This window comes from Lampris incognitus, chromosome 5 (genome assembly GCF_029633865.1).
Source record: "Lampris incognitus isolate fLamInc1 chromosome 5, fLamInc1.hap2, whole genome shotgun sequence".
Lineage (NCBI taxonomy): Eukaryota > Metazoa > Chordata > Actinopteri > Lampriformes > Lampridae > Lampris > Lampris incognitus.
In genome coordinates, this window is record NC_079215.1 from 64,411,129 (window position 1) to 64,423,911 (window position 12,783).

At 45.2% G+C, this 12,783-nt stretch overlaps 1 protein-coding gene across 1 annotated transcript in view; it reads right to left on the bottom strand.

The window, feature by feature from the left end:
• Positions 1 to 6,766: 6,766 nt before the first annotated feature.
• LOC130112815 (zinc finger protein 638-like) overlaps positions 6,767 to 12,783 on the bottom strand; it is a 42,301-nt gene continuing 36,284 nt past the window's right edge. Inside the window, exons 20-25 of the mRNA XM_056280310.1 lie at positions 12,399 to 12,602; positions 10,624 to 10,951; positions 10,010 to 10,285; positions 9,353 to 9,454; positions 8,977 to 9,098; positions 6,767 to 7,042 (exon numbers count right to left, since the gene is read on the bottom strand). Of these exons, the coding sequence (XP_056136285.1) occupies positions 6,989 to 7,042; positions 8,977 to 9,098; positions 9,353 to 9,454; positions 10,010 to 10,285; positions 10,624 to 10,951; positions 12,399 to 12,602 (1,086 nt within the window). The 3' untranslated portion in view covers positions 6,767 to 6,988. The remainder of the gene's footprint in view (positions 7,043 to 8,976; positions 9,099 to 9,352; positions 9,455 to 10,009; positions 10,286 to 10,623; positions 10,952 to 12,398; positions 12,603 to 12,783) is intronic.

A 12,783-nucleotide genomic window follows, 5' to 3' on the forward strand; every position in this document is an offset into this window, starting at 1 on the left:
CACACCCACCCCCTCTCCCCCTGTTAAATGGTAAAATGGTAACTGGACAACATTTATACAGCACTTTTCCAGTCTACCGACCACTCAAAGCTCTTTACAGTGTACGTCTCACATTCACCCATTCACTCACCCATTCATACACTGATGATGCCCCGCAAGGCACCAACCTGCTCATCAGGAGCAGGTAGGGGTTCTGTGTCTTGCTCAAGCACGCATCGACACGCTCTCTGGAGGAGCCGGGGATCGAACCAGCGACTTTCCGATTACTAGACAACCTCCTGATTACTAGACACCCTCCTGAGCCATGCACCCCCCCCCCCTGAGCCATGCCGGCCCCCTCGCTGTAAACTATATGGCAACCTGAACTTGGCCAAACAAAAAATTCACAAGTGTACACTTTGCCCTGTTCCTATGTGAGTACCTCAGTCCCAAGATGTACAGACCCACAGTGAAGCCCACCCCCAGCTTCCCACATACCATCAACCGCAGGTCAAACAATGGTGTCACACAGTCACAGTCAACAAAACCATTAACAGAGGTTTTACAGAAGGGGGAACCCGCCCCCAAGGTAGGATAATAAGATCAGGTACTTTATTGTCATCGTGTACACACAACGACATTTCGTTTGGTGACTCTCAGACCAGCAACACTAGACAAGTAGACAAGCTTAATGATTAAAAACAAGATAAAAACAAGGACAAACAACATTTAGCATAAACAATCGAGGTAGTAAAAATAAGTGAGGTAGCAAAAATGCTAATGAGACAGTAAAAGATAGGAGTGGCTTTTAAAGTTCAAAATAGTGCATGGGATTATTGCACATAGTTGTCCATATTGCAGCGGCTTTAGTAGCAGTTAGTCCTCAGCAGCTATAGGCAGGTGTGTGTGTGTGTGTGTGGGGGGGGGGGGAGCTACAGCTCTGGGGAAGAAGCTGTTCCTCAGCCTGTTAGTCCGGGTTTTGATGGTGCAGTATCTTTCCCCCGATGGCGAGGGACCAAACAGGCAGTGACCTGGGTGTGCTGTGTATTTGTGGATGTTGCTGGCTTTCCTCTGTAGACGGCCAGCATACACAGCATCCAGGTTCGGGAGCACAGCTCCCACAATCCTCTGTGCTGTCTTTACCACCCGGGCCAAGTCCTTCCTGTTCTCTGCTGTGTAGCTGACATACCACACTGTGACGCACTGACAGAGGATGCTTTCTGTTGTGCTTCTGTAAAAGTTGACCAGCAGCTGAGAAGGGAGACCGGCTTGTTTACGTTTCCTGAGGAAGAAGAGCCTCTGTTGTGCGTTCTTCACCGGGTGGGAGGTGCTGGGTGACCATGTGAGTTCTTTGGTTGTGTGGATTCCCAGGAATTTGATGATGTTATCCACAATATGTACCTCTTCACCGTTTATGTGCAGTGGGGGTGGGCTGGTCTTCTTGGATCCCCTTAAGTCCACAGGGATCTCCTTTGTTTTACTGGTGTTCAGGACCAGGTTATTGCCTGAACACCACCCAGCCAGATGTTGGACCTCCTCTCTGTAGTGTGTCTCCTCGTTCTTGGTTATGAGTCTCACTATAGTGGTGTCATCAGAAAACTTCACAACAGGTGCTCATCCAGGCTCTGGTCATCTCCCGACTGGACTACGACTACGGCAACTCCCTCCTTGTTGGCGCCCCGGCGTCGGCCACCAGACGTCTGGAGTTTGTTCAGAAAGCTGCAGCTCGTCTGGTGTTCAACCGCCCTAAGTTCCCCCACACAGCTCCCCTTCTCATGTCCCTACACTGGCTCCCAGGAGCTGCTTTCATCCAGTCTAAGACTGGTGCTAGCCTACAGGGCAGTGAAAGGAACCGCTCCTTCCTACCTCCAGGCCATGGTCAAGCCCTACACCCCTGCCCGACCACTTCACTCTGCTGCCTCGGGACGCCTGGTTGCCCTGTCGCTCAGAGGCCCCTGCTGCCAATCGACCCGGTCACGGCTCTTTTCTGGCCTGGCCCCACAGTGGTTGGAATGAACTCCCCACTGATGTCAGGACAGAGGAGTCGCTACCCATCTTTTGGCGCAGGTTGAAAACTCACCTCTTTAAGAGCTACTACCCTGTTACTTTCTCTTAGCACTTATTGTATTCACTCATTAAAAAAAATCTCTTTCTTGCGCTTTTACTTTAGCACTGGTTTTGCTCTTAGATGCTTGTTTAGATGCACTTATGACCTCTGATGACTAGTAGTTCTCCTGATTTCCTACGTTAAATGATGCTCTTATTTTAAGTCACATTGGCTAAAAGCGTTGGTTAATGACTGTAATGTAATGTAATGTACTGTTGGAGGAGTGAATGGGGGGACAATCGTGGGTGAAAAGGGTGAAGAGGGCTGGACTGAGCACACAGCCCTGCAGCACACCTGTGTCCAGGATGAGGGTTGAAGATGTATGGTTACCTATCCTGACATTTTGTGGTCTGTGAGTGAGGAAGTCCATAATCCATGAACAGAGTGAAGTGATTAATCCTAGGTTGCTGAGTTTGTGTACCAGTTTATGGGGGATTTTTGTATTGAAAGCGGAGCTGAAGTCAATAAAAAGCATCCTGACATATGTGTTTGGATGCTCCAGGTGGGACAGGGCTGTATGAAGTGTAATCGAGACTGCGTCCTCCGTAGATCTGTTCCTCCAATAGGCAAATTGGTTGTTGTAAGTAGAGGTTGAAGATGTCAGTGAATACCGCTGTTAGTTGCTCAGCGCACGTCTTCAGTGTGCAGCCCAACACTCTGTCTGGTCCTGCTGCTTTGGAGATATCGATTCTCCTCAAACTGCAGTTCACCTGATGGTGCTGTAGGACCCACTCTATGGAGAAAAACAGTGGTCAAAACCCCATGAGCCCCCCCTCCACTGCAAATCCCCTGCTCTTTTTGGGAGAGGGGGTTTGTAATAACCCCTCCACTTGATGCCCGCCATGCCTTGCCCTGGCAGATATTGTTGCCACTTGTGTTCTCTCACCTCCAGTAACTCCCTAAGGTATCTGACCTTTATGGCCACCTCATATAGAATCCCCCCCCCCCGGCCCCTCCAGCCTCACCAGTCCTGGAGTCTCAAAGGTTAGAAGCCTCCCATCCTCTTTCTGCCACTGCCCTGTGTTAGCTATAACATTAACGGAGGGAAACTCTGGCGCACGTCCTCCCTGCGACAACCTCAACCAGGCTTTGACGGCCTCCAGAAGAGCCTCTATCACCCGTCTGGTGAGCCTCCGGACCAGCCTCAATGATGTCACTCCTGTTCGTAGTGCCAGTTCTTTAATGTCTTTCCAGCCCCCTTTCTCATGTGACCAGAGGCATCCCAGCTTAGAGATGCCTCCCCTGATGAGGCATTGTGCCAGGCCTGTAGAGTCAGCCCTGTGTAATGGGAGTAGAGTGTTGTGGAAGTGAGGCTCCTCCCACACCCATGGCCCTGGCTCTATCCCCTCAGTCCGTGAAATTTCTAATAAACTTCAGGCCTTCAGTACTGACATGTAGAAGCCCGAGATCCCCGTAGTGTCCAGCTTAGCCTGATCCATTACAAATAGTTGGCAATCCAGCCCATAACCACCAGGCCTCTGCAGTACTGCAGAAGCTGAGTCCCCCCCAACACCCCCACCCCCCCAACACACACCGTTCTTATACAGCAGCCTCTGTGACACCCTGAGTTGGAAAACTACCACTCTGCTGTCCACGTCCACCAGGCCCTGCCCCTTCACACTCATAGGTAGGTAGAGGACTGCAGCCTTCAGCCAGTGGTGCCCTGGCCAGAAGAAATCCACCAGCATCCTCTGGATCTCTGCTAAGAAGCCACCAGGAGGAGTAAGGACTGCAAATCAGTGCCACAGGGAGGATGCTGCCAAGTTATTATTAGAACCCTCCCTCTGAAAGACAACTGTGTGAGTAACCCCTTCCACTTGCCCAGCCTTGCTCTGATTCTCTGCATGACACCTGACATGGCTTGCCACAGTTTTTGGTAAACTGGCAGCGCCGAAAGCTATATTGACATTGTTCCTGGGTGGAAAGAGCAAAACGAGCACACATCTTACACATATTTAGAAAGTAATTGCTTAACTGGATAATACCTGTGAATCATCTTAAAGAAAACCTCTTTTACTTTGTTTGTGAGAAAATATCTATGAGAATATTTATGAGATAGTGGCCGACTTCTTTCCCATGGAATATTCTGGTCAAACTGGGCAAGCTACAACATACGGAGAAGTGATAAACTCCCTAGAGTATAGACATCCTTACTGTTTTTTACAGCTTCGGCGAGGCAAACCCTCCCACACATTGTTTCATTTGGACGTACTAAAGGAACAACGGAAGGCTACGGACAACCTTGCAATAAGGAAACTGAACCACTGGGGATAGCTGCCATCACTACGGCAAATTCTTTGGGCGTTACAGGAAAATTGAAATACGCAAGAAACTTGTCACGTGTCATGAGATAACTCTGAGAGTACAGCAGCTGTCCTACCAATAACATGTCCCTATCAAACCAGTTACTAAAAAAAATATCTTGTTGTGCTTGTGAATCAATTTCCATGCCAGTAAGGCTTGCTTATGATAGGCTGGTAGTTTAAGAGGGACTTTGGTTAACTGATAATTAGGCAAGGCAAGGCAACTTTATTTGTATAGCACGTTTTATACACAAGGCAGACTCAACGTGCTTCACATAGAAACATAAAAAAATAACATTATACAATAAGGGTTTTAAAAAGAAATTCAGAAAAAGACACTTAAAGAATAAAATCAAAATGTAATGCACGGTTTACAGCTTTGCAGAAGTCAAAGTGCAAGGTTTGCAGGTGTTTTGCTGGTGTGGTCTGCGAGTCACGCCGTGCGCCGCCTGTTCATATCAACTTCTGGGAATATGGTGACCTATGCAGGTTATATGATTCGTTGGTGAGGTGATTCTATAATAGCTACCTTAGAGGTCATTTTGTTAGTCTTGTCTCTTTTGGTTAGCCTATTTTTTGAGAGAATTTGATAACCGTAACCATGGCAACGTTCAAAGTAGAGGAGTTTTGTGGGAGGGATTTTGGGCGCAAGGAGCTGCGTAAGCTTAAAAAAGATTCGCTTGCAGTAGTTCAGTATTGTGAGGTACATGTAGACGTCACTCCAGAGACTGAAAAGCCAGAGATTGTGGGGGGAGCGGCTGTTTCAGCTTGAGTTGGCGAAGCTGACATTAGAGCCAAGAGAAGCTTAAAGGGAACAACAGTGACTTACAACGTAAGCCCAAAGCTTGTTTTGATGTTTCCGGCTGTTTGAGACTCGTGCCAAAGTTTAATCGGGATGATGTGGGCTCTTTCTCTGACACATTTGAGAAAATTGCTGAAGTGCTAGAATGGCCTGCGAATAGGCGGGCGTTGCTGACCCAGAGTGTGCTTGAGGGCAGAGCCCAGGAACCTTATGCGGCGTTAGATGCTTCTGACAGCAGAGACTATATGTTACTGGGAGGAAGTTGGTTTTGGCCTTCTGTGAGGTGGTGACAGAAGCCTACCGACAGAAGTTCAGGTCTCTGCAGCGAAAATCAGTTGAAACTTTCCTTGATTCGGCTAGGCAACAGGAGGTTGTGTTTGAGGTTATATATTAACTATGTATTCCACGTTACCTCAGTGTGTAATCTGTTACATCATCACGATTTTTGTGTACTCGACACCTACCGCCCCCGTCTGTCCTAGAAGAGGGATCCCTCCTCTGTTGCGCTTCCTGAGGTTTCTCCCATTTTGTTTCGGAATATCATTTTCTTGTGGTTTTTTTTTTACCGATTTGTGTCGAGGGTCTAAGGACAGAGGGTGTCGTATATTGTACGGATTCTAAAGCCCTTTTGAGACAACCTTGTGATTTGGGGTTACTTACACAACCAAACTTGCCTGTTCTGTGAATACCGTGATAGAAAGCAGGAGAAACGGCAAGAAATGTAGGAATTATGTTGCCCGTTTACACCTGAGGAGGAAGGAGCTCGTTCTGTACTTCGGCATACAGAGATGAAATGACTGAAGGACACAACTGAAAAATATGCCATCTTGGCTACAAGCAACACTAGAAATTTGGCATCAGCTGCTAAAAGCACAATTCTGTAACTGCACAACTCCTCATGACCCCAGTAGTGTTTCCTGGACATTTGGTCGATGTTGTAATCTCCCGGGTGTTCTGGATGACTGGAAAACTAGTTGTACATTTCCAGGTATTCCAGGAGCATGGGAAGTGTGAACATACCGCTCAAACTTCAAGCACTGATGTGCAGTCAGAGCAGCTGGTTAAAATACAATTTTATAACCTAACTTAACTTTCCACTACCTCAGTAATGTTTCCAGGACACGATCAATTTACATGTCCAAAGACATGTAGGTCAGGTGAGTCGGCCGTACTTAATTGTCCCTACGTGTGAATGTGTTGGCCCTGTGATGGACTGGCGGCCTGTCCAGGGTGTCTCCCCGCCTGCCGCCCAATGACTGCTGGGATAGGCTCCAGCATCCCGCGACCCTGAGAGCAGGATAATGGATGATCAATTGAAACACTTTCCAGGTATTTTCCATGACTCATGGGAAACCCGTATAACTCTTCAGCAGTTACCTTTACTGCTTCTTTTGTCCTAACTATTGACCAATATATGCGATTGTACACATGACATCCACTATGCACAGATCTCGTAGGGCTTGGCTACAAACATAATCCAGGCCAATTGTTAACTGGCACCATTTATGACGACTAACCCACTGAAAGAGGCATGAAAACCAATTAAATGCAATGACAAGAGCAGATTTTCTTTTTCAAAAGAAAAAATCATTTTATTGGGTTGTCTCTGGATGCAGATGGCTTCCACTGATCTCACTTACACATGACAAATTAATACTAATGCCAATAAAGAACACAACCAACAACACCATAACACAAAATTACACCAAGGAGAGAAAGTCTGGAACAGTTAGGAATGAAAACAATGACTTGTTGCGGGAGGAATGGCTAGATTCACTCTGGTTTTCATAGCAAAGTTCAGCTGGACTCGTTGACAGTTGTGTTTGCCGTCTTCCTTGTTTTTAAATATTTCTGGAAAAGAACAAACGTGACAGCAATGTTGAGTTGTGTTTGGAATCGGTAAGAAAAAGACTGTGGTCACATTTATGTATTGAAACAAACCTCAATTTGTGTTAAAGTTGGGGAAAAAAGTCCCAGGTCTACTTATGGTTGGACCATTAGTCTCCATTTTCCTGGCAAAAATTTTGTTTTTAATTTTACTGGATTTGGGTGCATCTGATCTGTAGGTCTGACAATGTCTAGGACTCTTGATCAATCCATTAGGGGTGAAGTCATGTTCAGTTAGTGAAAACTGACTAAAACTACAATTTCAATTTAGAAACCAGTGAGTTTTTCCACTGAGGTTTAAGCTATGGTTTATGTGATGACCCTGACAAAACTGCAAACAAATATTAATTCTCTATCTGCAATAATTTATGTGTATAACATCTTTCTAAATTGCACATCATTTGTGTTTGGATTTTAGTTCATGTTTACTGGTCCCTGCCTTGCTGCTTAAGACTGCATTCTCCTGATTTGCATCTGCAGTAGGCCTACGATGGTGTGAATGTGGTGGGGCTAGCCCCTCTTTCACAATGCAATGCGTATTGGACGTGGGAAAAATGAATACGCATGCTCAGTGTTAGTGTATTCAATGTACACACAACTTGGATGACAAGTGGGGCTGACAGCCCATAGCTCCACTACAGCGTCAGTTCGTATTTCAGAGCTGGTTGGCAGTCTGTCTGACAGACTCAGACAGACTGCCAACCAACACTAGTTTGGATTTAACGGTACAGTCAACAAGACAGGAGACTTTCTTAGCCAACTTGAGAAAATTAAGTGAATTTCATACGAGTGAAATTCACTTCGAGTGAGCATATGAGTGAAAGCATATTTTATCATCCTGCCTTTGGGGCACTGGATCCGTTGATACAGATGGTGTCAGTGTCCATGCTTATCTATCAAGGTTGTTGTCATTGAATGGGTCTGTATCACAAAAAAAAAAAAAGAAAAAAAAAAAGAAAAAAGGATTTCCCCACTTTTCTCCCCAATTGCACTTGGCCAATTACCCCACTCCTCCAAGCGTCCTGGTCACTGCTCCACCCACCCCCTCTGCCAATCCAGGGAGGGCTGCAGACTACCACATGCCTCCTCCGATACATGTGGAGTCACCAGCTGCTTTTTTTCACCTGAATGAGGAGTTTTGCCAGGGGGACGTAGCGCGTGGGAGGATCACGCTGCCCCCCCCCCTTCCGAACAGGCACCCTGACCGACCAGGACACATACCCACATCCGGCTTCCCACCCACAGACATGGCCAACTGTGTCTGTAGGGACGCCTGACCAAGCCGGAGGCAACACGGGGATTCGAACCAGCAATCCCCGTGGTGGTAGGCAACGGAATAGACCGCCACACCACCCGGACGCCCCTATCCCTAAAAATTTGTCTGTGTGCTTTGTTGTGGCCTTCAGTGGTGTTGAGCTCTTTGCTATCCGCTTATGACCCAGGGGGCTCTGAGCTTGGTTGTGTCGGCTTGTAACGATGGAATATTGCATTCTTAATTTAGGCTTGAGGCAGTGGCAATGTAACTGTAATCACTCTCCTTCTTGCACACACATACACTCTTCCCTCTGTGTTTGTGTAAAACCTGCTAGAGGCAAGCCCCTCTGTCATTGTAAGTGTTTAGTGGAGTCATGCATGGACCCATGACACGTTAAAGAAAACATCAGTAGCCAGAGTACTGCAGTTTTCCTGGTATGTAACCTTGGAGTGGGTAGTGGCCCGCCAATTTTTTTTACATATAAAAACACCACTAGATGTTTAACATTGAACTATGACAAGGTGGAACTCTGAACAATGTTTAGAGGATCAACAGCTAAACTGCTTGAGCTACCATCCGGAAGTAGCGTATGTGCATTTTCTGTGGGAGCCTGTGGGACTTGAGTGTGTGCACATGGTTTTACCTGCAGGTTCTCATAGTGCTTAAGGCTTTTGCAGTGGCTAATTTGAGCTGCTTGCAATCCAGTGAAGAAACGGTTACACACTTTGCAGAAGAACCCTGTCTTAGGAACCAGAAACTCCATACCTGTAACAGACAACAAAAAAAAATACCGAGGCAAGGCTATCAACTGCTGAGGGAAAATTAAAGGGGAAAATGTAAATATGCAGGTAGAAAATCAAAATAACAAAAATGAATAACTGAATTCATACCAAATGAGTGCGAATCAAATAAACTACCACTTGATGGGAAAAACTAACCAGATGTATATTATGACTGGAATCTATAAATGTAGATGTAAAATGAAATTTACAGTGACACAAAACAACCACTGATCTCACCAACTGGATTGTCCGGGTTAAAGGGGAGAAGGGACTCATTTTCTGTAGGAGTTTGGATCTGCTGCTTCTTCCCGCTCTCATCCTCCGACTCTTGGCCTTCCACTGAGAGAGAGAATGTGAAAGACCAATATAACCAAGGCCCTAGCTATGCGACAACCTCCCACGTTTTCCCCCCAATTTGTATTTAAACAGTAATTGTTTGCTTGCTTATGTATTGGGCAAGTTTCAGCCACATTTGACCATTTTGTGTGGCTTTGTCGGCCGTAATCTCGTGTAGCTAGCATGGAACAAATAACGCAATGGTGGCCACACACAAAGCCTACTAGTTTGATATTGTGGAAGGTCACCTACACATTGAACAAATATATACCAATATATACAACTATATATTGAATTATAATATATGTTTCCTTGGAAAATGCATAGATGTGTGGGGTATTATAAGTTTAGGAATGTTTGAGTGAAAAATTTCCATTATAACTTTTACTGAAACCAGCACAGAAAGATGCTGTATGACACATGATGGAACATTACAGCAGCGGGAGAGAAGGAATGACATACTTAATAAAGAAGTTGGCATAAAGATGTAATTCAAAGTAAGGACGTAATATTACTGTCTGTTTCAGAAGGAAAATGACTTCCATGTTTAACTCTTACCTGTCCCTTTCTCTTTGCTCTCGTCCTGTGTTGGCTTCACTTCCTCTAGTTTCTCCGACGCCACTGAGGTCGGCTCCTCTTCCTGAGAGCAGTCGAGGCGACCAGTCTCCTTGTTCCCTTCCTGCATATCTGCCTTTGCAGGGCTTTCAGTGGAAGATGAAGGTGCTGCATCAGAGACAGGGTCAGCTTCCGGTGGCTTCTCTGGGTCAGCCGGGGCAGATGTAGGGAGGCATTCGGCTACAGGGGTGGAGTCCAACGCCAGTGTGGCTGTGGTGTCTGCAGAGCCAGAGCCAAGTTAGCGAGAATGATACTCTAGTTAACTGGTACACTATAAGTAATGGTGATCTCTAGTATATGGCAGTTTGCTATCAGTGTTTCCTTTGTCCAGATAAAGGATAATTAAGTGCATGAACTCGCATAGCACAGTTTAAAAGTTTCAATACAGGAAATAGGAATATAATTTTAAAAAAAAGAAGAAAAAAAAAAGATTACAATTCAAACAGTATTGAAGCTGCAATGGTTATAGGAATGCCCATAAATAAACACAAAATGTTTTCCATTAGAATAATGGTGCCAACCAAATTACACGTTTGTGCAAAGAGTTGTGGTTTTACCTGCACTGGGTGTGGCATCTGGTTCAGAATCTGTTTGTTCAACGGAACGTGTGGCTTGAGGATTGGTTGTGATTGGGGTGGATGTCAAAGTTAAGGATGCAGATGCTTCCAAGGCTGCAAAAGAGCTTCCAGGTGAGGACTGGGACTCCAGGACCTCAGGCTGGGAGTCCTGGACATCAGAGTGGGAGTCCAGGACCTCAGAGTGGGAGTCCAGGACCTCAAACTGGGAATCCAGGACCTCAAACTGGGAATCCAGGACCTCTGATTGCTCAGTGACTGGTGGAGGCTCTGAACAAGCTGTTGCCACAATGGTAGGTGCAGTTGTGGCCTAAAATGAAGAAACAAGATGGACAATTATCAAAACTAAAAATCACATTGGATTCCTCGATTGCCAACCCAACCAACCCAAACCATTGACTTTTCATTGTAAAGGACCACTTCGCCAATTTTCAACCATATCTCGCTATCTATATGAAATTGGGATAGTGTGAAAAACATTTGCAGTTGTTGCCAATGCTCACTGTGTCTCTGGGACACAGTTGCAAAATCTGTTATTCTTCTGACATCAGTGTTGTAAATTTGATGTGTCAGTGATGTAGTTGGTGACAAGAAGAACTACAGGCAAGTTCAGCTTGGATTTCTGGTCTCTGCCTCTGGGGGCGTGCTCTAGATATCACTCAAAAAGAAAACTTCCTTGTTCTCTTCGACAAGCTACGTTTCCAGTAGTGAAAATGGCATCCAAAACTAGTGCAAAGGATGTTATGGACGAGGACACATTTTACAGTGTTTTGGACGACTTGGATATTCAACTGTATTTATTTGAACCATAGTATACGACCAAAGAAATGCAGCAGCGAGGTCGGGGCTGCTGCTGCATAGGATATGGCCGGCGGGGACCATCCAGAACTTCAGCTGCCGAGAGCAAACAGCGACTAGCGGTGCTGTTGCTCAAACTGCCCTCCGATACCAAAACTGAATCATTCTGCTGCAGTGAATTTCAGCATGGGCAGTTTTTGTTGGATGCTGTCACCAATGCCAAGCCCAAGATGGCCTGTGGGTAAGTTACTGTGCATGAAAAGTTTTACTCCTCACATGTACACACAACATCCATTGCACGTTGGTCTGTCTTGGGAGAGAGATCCCTCCTCTGTTGCTCTACCCGAGGTTTCGTATTTAGAGAGTTGTTCCTTATCCGATGCAAGGGTCTAAGGACAGGATGTTGTATTGCTGTAAAGCCCCCTGAGGCAAATTTGTAATAATGGGCTATAAAATAAAATTGACTCGTCTTTTCAAACACTTAGCAATGTTTTATTACATAAAAAAATGCAGTACTTTTATTTATTGGAGGGAAAATTTGACCTCAGCAAAAGGAATTAGTGCCAGCTGTTTTTAGATAGAGGGTGGGTTTCTTTTCCAAACACTTCACTGAACAGTGGCATGATGGTTAAACCACTATTCGCTGACCAAGCTAGTTAATTTTTATAATTTTATTCTATATAATACTATACTTTCTTTTTTGGTGGTGGGATATTGTATCTGTAGATCACATGTAATTATTTTTCTACATTATTTATTTAAATTGCTCCGATAATACATTTTCATGTAGAAAATGTGCCATATAAATAAAAGTTTGACTGTCACCATAGATTAAAATTTTGTGCGTATTCGTGTCTATCAGATGCACAGATCACAACCCCCGAGAAAGCTTAGCAGGAAAAGCAAAGAACAGGGATATTTATCTCAGCTGTTGATATACATTCTTCCGATAACATTACCATGTGCGTGTCCTCTTGGACAGATACAGGAGAGTCTTCATCTACAGCCGGCGGTTCTGCGGCACCCTTCAACTCCTCCTTCATGTCCGTGTCAACAGATGGAGGAGGAGAGCTTGGGAGGTCAGCCACATCTCCCACTTCATCTACTGTAACAAAGTCTCCGAAGTCAAAGGGGAACTCATCGACTTCCTCCTCTTCCTCCACCTAAGGGAATTGAGAGACAGAATCAAAAGGACCACTAAGCAATTTGTTAGGCCAAATAAGGATATTGACAAAATTGATATATATTTGTTCAGTGTCTTTTAAATAATGTACTGCCACAGTAGATCAAGACTGAAACTGTTTCTTAGTTTTAACATAAGCTAAAATAAGTTTAGTATATTCT